Source organism: Charadrius vociferus, unplaced genomic scaffold, assembly GCF_000708025.1.
Source record: "Charadrius vociferus isolate BGI_N301 unplaced genomic scaffold, ASM70802v2 scaffold461, whole genome shotgun sequence".
NCBI classification, from domain to species: Eukaryota; Metazoa; Chordata; class Aves; order Charadriiformes; family Charadriidae; genus Charadrius; species Charadrius vociferus.
In genome coordinates, this window is record NW_009647020.1 from 384320 (window position 1) to 391757 (window position 7438).

Below are 7438 nucleotides of genomic sequence, written 5' to 3' on the forward strand. Positions count from 1 at the left end.
GGAAGGGCTGACCATCTTTACCCAGGTTGCATCTGCACCCGCCATGTAGCCTCCAGCCCGGGGCTGGGCTAACGTGGCACTCATGGAGGCTGCTCCCGCCACCGGAGGACTCTCCAGTGTCACCTGCCCATAACCTGCCGAGGAGAGCCATAAGCTGCTCCTACATGGACCTGGCAACTCCGGAGCAGCACCATGGGGAAGGCAGCCAGGCTTCAGTGCTGGGCCCATGCTGCCGGACCCTACCCTGTCCTGCTTTCCTTAGTGCACACTCTTCATCCTGTGCAGTCCTCCTCCCATTCCTGATCTCCATGTGAGACTGGCCTTTTCTGTATCCAGACAACAGCCGAGCTTTGAGGAGCTGACAGCTGGCAGATGATGCTCTGGCTCAGGACTGGGAGACCGAGAACTTCAGAATACTCTGAGGTTTCCTCTCGGTTCCTTTTCTCTTGTATAACCTAGCGGATATATAAAAAATTAGCCACGAGCTTTCAGTTAGGTTTAGTTAAATGGCTTTTGGCTAGGTGTGTAAGACTGAAGATCCTACCAAGAAATGGCCTTATATTGGTTAGGTTTAGTACAAAGATGGGGCAGCTGCCAGGCAGAGCTTACCACCAGACAAGAGACCCTGGAAAGGGGGAGGTCTAAACCAGAGCTGGAGGGCTGCAAGTGTCCATCCTGCTCCATGGGGACTGCTGGCTCTCCAGGGCACGAGCTAATGAATGAGGCTGCTGGGAAACGGGGCACCTGGAGATCGGGTGAAAAGTGTGGTGGAGGTTGGAAGGCGTGGAACTAGAGACTGACGAAGAGGAGACAGTCGGAGTGCAGGGGCTGTGGGCAGGAGCACAGGAATGGCCGGGACGGAGCGGGATGAGAGCAGCCGGTGCCTTGTTTCTTACAGCAAGGCCTCTGACCCCGTAGCGGTGTGGAGGGCTCTGAGATCTGGAGATGGCACAGGACTAGAGTGTGTCAAGGACACAGCTTGGCTGTTCACCCTGGATTTGGCTGAAGCATTGTCTAATCCATTTCCAGGAAAGAGCAGAAGTCTCAAAGATGAATATGAAGCCTCTTGGCTGACATGGGAGCCTGAATCATTGAGGTTCTCTGGAGATGGCATTAGTGTTTGCAGGTCTGTGTGGGAAGAAGCTGAACTAACCCCAGTGCGGAGTGAGGTGAGGCCTGGGAGCTATAAAACTTCCCCGTTGCGCTCTGGCCCTTTAGGTAAATTATGGCATTTCTGATGTGTCTCCATGTTTGTAATGCAGATGGTGGTTGGACAGTCGCGGTTATGCCAACCCAGAGCAGAGGGCCGTGTCTCCCCTGCGCTGCAGCCAACGCTGCCGAGTGTCAGCCTCCACACAAAGAGCGTAAGAGCAGTGAGAGCCCCTACCGACACCCCCGATCCTGCCTTCCAGCTCCGGGTAACCTGCGGCTGGGGGGCCTCCTGAGGCAGAGGTGGGTCTTTGCATTTAACAGCCCTCAGTGGACTTCTTTACCATTGGTTTGCCCCATCACTTTTTGAGCCCATGCAAATCTCCAGGCTACACGGCAGGTTACGGTAAGGAGTTCCACGGCTAATCTATACCTGTATCTAGCTATCAGCTCTACAAGCTGTGGCAAAAAATCCATTTTCCAGGACATTACTGGGTTAATTAAGGCAAATAGCCTAAGGTAATGCGTTTAAGGAGAGTAAGTTTCCTTCTATTAAACAGTGGTAGAATTATTCAGCCCTGAACTCTACGGCAGAGTGGTTCTGGGGCTGCCTCCTCCCCCGGAGCGTGGCACGTGGGCTGAGTCAGCTCAGGACACAGGACGGCAAAAGAAGCTGAGAAATGCCCAGAGGCCAGCTTGAGGGAATGGACGCACCGCTGCCGGCTCCCCTGACCGCAGGTGGACGGACGAGAGATACGGCACGACAACGTCCCCCACGGGGTCTCAGCTCCTGTGCGTATCCCACAGCACAGCTCTCTATAGAGGCTCCATGGGGAGCCAGGGAATTGGAGGGAGGGGAAGCACAGCATGAGAGCGAATTGAGTGTATGTACTGCTGAGAGACCAAACCACTTTAAGCGGAGGGCGTCTGTAGTCCAGATGACCCCAGAAAAACTAGACAAGCTGAGCCATAAAGAGTAAACACACATAATCCCACCTCAGGAACCCATAACACCACCCTGATGTACTGCCTACAGAGAAATATGCTCTCCATGCAAAATTCAGGTTTGAAAACCTGCAACTCTAAGAACACCCTGCAAATCTGATAAGAAAAAAAATGTTCCTCATGCATAAGAAAACAGACTAGAAGGAGAATAAAAATACCATTCTCACTGCACCTCACACACCACAAAAGACATAGTTCCATTTAAGTTTGGCTGAGGAAAACGAGGACAACATATTTCAACAAAACGACCTGAGATGACCCAGGCTGATTCCTGTGTTCCTGAAATACTACAGGAGAAAAAAGCTTAATACACTCTACCACAACGCTCAGGGGAGTCGCTTAAAAGCTGTACCTGATATGCGTAAGTTACTGAAAAAGAAAGAGAACAATAAGGAAATTCACTGAATGGAACTGGATTTTTAAAAAATACAATTAAAAAAAGAAAGAAAAATACCAACAACAAAGGAACTATTCACAATAACTAAATTCTTCACCAATGCAATAACAAAAAACCATGCAATATGTCTAACAATTACTTGCTAAAAACATTAAGGAAAAAAAGACCAGTATCCGGGTCGGGCACGCAGCGGCGGAGGAGCTGCATGTAGGTGAGGTTCTCGTGGGTGTTGGGGTCGAAGAAGCCCTTGGTGTCGTCGGTGGGGTCGGAGAGGATCTGGCTCATCTCCTGGTCAAAGTAGCCGCGCCGGTAGGCCACCTCCACGGGGAGGCGGTGGCTGTGCACGGGGTCGATGATGCCGCCGGTGGCGATCTGGGCCTCGAGGAGGCGTATGCCGTGCTCCTTGACGATGAGCTCCTTCTTCATGGCCTGGAACAGGGACATCTTCTGTCCTGTGCAGGGGTGCGTGTAGCCTGTCACAGATCTCTCTGCAGAAAGAAGTTTTTTTTGTAGCTCGCTGCCTACCAGCCCAGAGGATATGGCCTCGTCCACGGAGAGCTTCTTGCTGGTGAGCGGGTCAACGAGGAAGCCGGTGGCAGCCTGCGCCTCCAGCAGCACTAGTGCTGTCCCTGGTCTCAGGATGCCCTTCCACATGGCCTGGTAGATGCTCATCTTCTCCATCTTGGCGGGGTGGTCCTTGGAGGGCACCAGCACGCCGGCGATACTTCCAGTTCCCTCAAGGTATCTTCTCACACTTTCCATTTGTGCTATTTCTTGGGCCGTCTCTTTTCCTTCATTGAGTTTTTCCATTGTTTCTTCTGTGATTATCTGTGCGCTGAGGAGTTCTGATGCTGTTATTTGTTGTCTCAGTCCTTGGAACCAGACGTCACTTCTGTCCTCTTCTTTTTCTTTAATGATATTTAGTATTGTTTCAATGATTCCTTGCAGAATGTGGTGGGATTTCTCTTTATATTTTTTTACCAGTTCTTTTCTTTTGTCTTCTGTGATGTACTCAGAACATACGAGTTCCCACAGTGATAACACACGTCCTTTGTATTTTCCTACAGTCACTTTTACCTTTGTAGATAATAGTGCATTTTTTGTTTGCTCATCAATGTAGAAATAACCATCTTCTTTTTCCATGATCTGCAGCAGGTACAATCCAGTATCTCTGTCTTTGGAACATCTCTGTAGGAGTTGACTGTAACTGATTTTCTCATGAGTGTTTGGATCTATAAAACCTTTGCTACCATGATCTGGATCAGAAAGTAGGAGAAACGTATCATTATCCAAATATCCGCGCCGATAGGCCACCTCCACGGGGAGGCGGTGGCTGTGCACAGGGTCGATGATGCCACCGGTGGCAATCTGGGCCTCAAGGAGGCGGACGCCATGCTCCTTGACTGTTATCTTTTGTTGCATGGCCTGGAAGAGGGAAATTTTATTTCCTGCATGAGGATCTGTGTATCCTGTCACGGCCCTCTCTGCTGACAGGAGCTTCTCGTGCATCTCGCTGCCCACCAGCCCAGACAGGACGGCCTCATTCACAGAGAGCTTCTTATTTTTCAGTGGGTCAATGAGAAAACCAGTGGCAGCCTGTGCCTCCAGCAGCCCCAGTGCACATGGCTCTGTGAGGAGGCCCTTTTTCAGGGCCTGGTAGATGCTCATCTTCTCTTTCCTTGATGGGAGTAGAACTCCAGCAATGCATCCAGTGCCATCCAAGTACCTTTTGATGGTGTCCCTCTTTGTGAGGCTGGCAAGCGTGAGACTCCCATCCTGCAGCTGATCTAGAGTTTTCTTGTCAATTATCTCAGAGTTAAACAATTCTGATATTGACACATCCCCCCGGAGTCCTTTAACCTTGAGGGCTTCCCCTCTTTGCTCGGTATCCTCAATTATTTTGAGAATGAGAGCTATAAGATCTTCCAGTGTGAGGGTTTTGCATTTGTACTGTATCACTAGTTCTTTCCTTTTCTGCTCAGAGATGTAATGAGAGCAGAGAATTTCCCAGATGGAAACTCTTTGGTCCTTAAACTTTCCAATTTTCACTTCAAGGGGCTTAGAGCGCAAAACTTGTTTTGTAGACTCATCAATGTAAAAGTACTTTCCTCTTTCCTTTACAACTTGTAGCATGTACAACCCAGTCTCTGAATCTTGGACACATCTCTCCAGGAGCTGCATGTAGGTGAGGTTCTCGTGGGTGTTGGGGTCGAAGAAGCCCTTGGTGTCGTCGGTGGGGTCGGAGAGGATCTGGTTCATCTCCTGGTTGAAGTAGCCGCGCTGGTAGGCCACCTCCACGGGGATGCGGTGACTGTGCACGGGGTCGATGATGCCACCGGTGGCAATCTGGGCCTCGAGGAGGCGAATGCCGTGGCTCTTCACAATCAGTCCTTGGTTCATAGCTTCAAACAGGGACATTGGGGCTTTTGTGTAGGGGTCGGTGTAGCCCGTCACGGCTCTTTCTGCACACAGTAGCTTTTCAAAAATCTCCCCTCCAATTAGACCTGCAGTTAATGCTTCCTCCACTGAAAACTTCTTGTTTTTCTCTGGGTCGATGATGTAGCCGGTGGCAGCCTGTGCCTCCAGCAGCACCAGTGCTGTCCCTGGTCTCAGGATGCCCTTCCGCATGGCCTGGTAGATGCCCATCTTCTCATTGCTTGGCTGTATAAGGACCCCTGCTATGAAATTGCTGCCCTCCAGGTACCTGCGGACAGAGTCCATTTCAGTGACTTCTTTGACTGTTTTCTTCCCCTGGTTGAGCTCATCGAGGGTTTTTTTGTCTATCAGTTGAGACTGGAAGAGGTCACTGGCGGATACTCTTTTCCGCAGGCCCTTGAATGCAAACTTCTTGCCATGTGTCTCAGTCTCTTTGATGATTGTGGTGACAATTGTTACGATTTCGTGTAGCACTTCAGTATTCTCATCTTTGTACTTCTGCACTAGCTCTCTTCTCTTGCTGTCTGAGAGGTATTCAGAGTTGAGAAGGTCCCAGACTGACACAGTCTGTCCTTTGAACCTCCCTATGTTGACACAAACTGTCACAGATTTCAGCACCTCCATGGTTTGTTCATCCACACAGAACATGGCATCTTCTGAGAGAGGAAGGAGCCAGACACCTGACTCAGCCTCCTGAATGCATCTGTCCTTCAGCTGCTGGTAGGTCACGTTCTCCTTTGTGTTTGGATCAAAGAAGATTTTGGTGCTGTCATTCAGCTGAGAGAGGGTTTGGTTCAGGTCCTCATCGTAGAAGCCATACCTGCACGCGGCCTGGAGTGGAAGATGATGGTGGTGAATGGGATCAATGACCCCTCCTGTGGCCAGCTGGGCCTCTAGCAAGGGAACAGCGTCTCCCAGGGGAATCAGCTCTTTCCTGAGCGCTTGGCATAGTGAGATGGAACTCCCCGTGTAGGGGTCTGTGTAGCCAGTCACCGCCCTCTCAGCGAGAAGGAGTTTCTCGGTGAGCTCTTCGCCAACAACAGCTGCTTTCACGGCATCCCTCACGCTGAGTCTCTGGTTTGTTGCCGGGTCAGTTAGGTCTCCTGTGGCTGCCTGAGCTTCTAGCAGCCTCAGAGCAGCCCCAGGGAGGAGAAGATTGTTTTTCATGGCATCGTAAAAGGTCATCTTCTTTTTGGATGCCTCTATGAACACCCCGGCAATGCTGCCTGTGCCCTGCAAGTACCTCCTCACACTCTCCATCGCAGCCACTTCCTCGGGAGTTTTTATGCCCTGAGCCAGTTCTTCAAACGTCTTCTCAGTAATGATGCCAGTGTCCAGCAGCCAGACTGCCGGGACACTGCCCCGCAAGCCTTCCAAGGTGATCTGGGTGCGGGCTTTCATCTCCATCTCCCCAACCAATCTGAGCACGAGAGCAACCAGCTGCTGCAGCGACATTTCCTCAGACCGGAACTTCTCCATGAAGTCACTCCTTTGCTCCTCGGTGAAATACCCAGAATGGACCAGCTCCCAGAGGGAGACCCCTTTTTCCTTCACCACAGTTTCCTTAAAAATCTGTTGGATTTGTTCGTCAGTGTAGGCAGGAGCAGCTGTCTGTGGTAGAGGCAGCAAGTGGAAGCCGGAGATCTCATCCTTCTGGCAGCGCTTGATTAGCTCGGCATAGGTCACGGTCTCTTTGCTCTCCGGGTCGCAGAAGGCTCTGTTGTTGTCACTGGGCTTAGAAAGGGCCTTGCTTGTGTCCTCATCCAGGCACCCTCTCTTCTGGGCAGACTCTACAGGGATATAATGGCCACATGTTGGGTCAATGATGCCTCCAGTAGCCATCTGCACCTCCATCAGCTGCATGGCCTGTTTGTCAGCAATCAGGCCCTTCTTCATCGCCTGGAAGAGGGGTATCTTCTTGCCTGTGAAAGGATCTTTATAGCCTGTTACAGCCCCTTCTGCGTGCTGCAGCTTCTCATGGACTTCCGGCCCAATGACTCCCTCCTTGATGGCATCATCCACACAGAGTTTCTGGTTGTTCACCGGGTCAATGATGAAGCCTGTGGCAGCCTGGGCCTCTAGCAGTGGGAGGGCTACTCCTGGTACCATGATGTTTTTCTTCATGGCCTCGTAAATGCTTATTCTCTGGTTTGATGGCTGGAGTACGATCCCCCCGATGCTGCCAGAGCCATAGAGGTACTTTCTGACAGAGTCCATGTGCAGGACTTGCTCTGGTGTGACAGATCCCTCCAACACCTTCTCAAACAGGGCCTTGTCAATGACACCTGTTTCCATCAGGTGGTAAGCGCTGACGCTACCTCTCATGGCTGGGAACTTGATGGGGGCCCATTTTTTCATTTCCTCCTCTAGCATGATGCGAATTTCCTCCAGGGTGAGCTTCCTCAGCTGGTAGTGATTGAATATCTCTCGGCGCCTCCCCTCACTGAAGTA

At 51.0% G+C, this 7438-nt stretch overlaps 2 protein-coding genes across 2 annotated transcripts in view; both read right to left on the minus strand.

Annotated features, from left to right (window-relative positions):
* Positions 1-2347, minus strand: part of LOC104295712 (epiplakin-like) — a 23851-nt gene extending 21504 nt beyond the window's left edge. Inside the window, 1 exon segment of the mRNA XM_009895489.1 lies at positions 2322-2347. Coding sequence (XP_009893791.1) covers positions 2322-2347 — 26 coding nt within the window.
* Positions 2348-2686: 339 nt separating this feature from the next.
* LOC104295713 (epiplakin-like) overlaps positions 2687-7438 on the minus strand; it is a 7328-nt gene continuing 2576 nt past the window's right edge. Inside the window, exons 2-3 of the mRNA XM_009895490.1 lie at positions 3679-6535; positions 2687-3450 (exon numbers count right to left, since the gene is read on the minus strand). Of these exons, the coding sequence (XP_009893792.1) occupies positions 2687-3450; positions 3679-6535 (3621 nt within the window). The remainder of the gene's footprint in view (positions 3451-3678; positions 6536-7438) is intronic.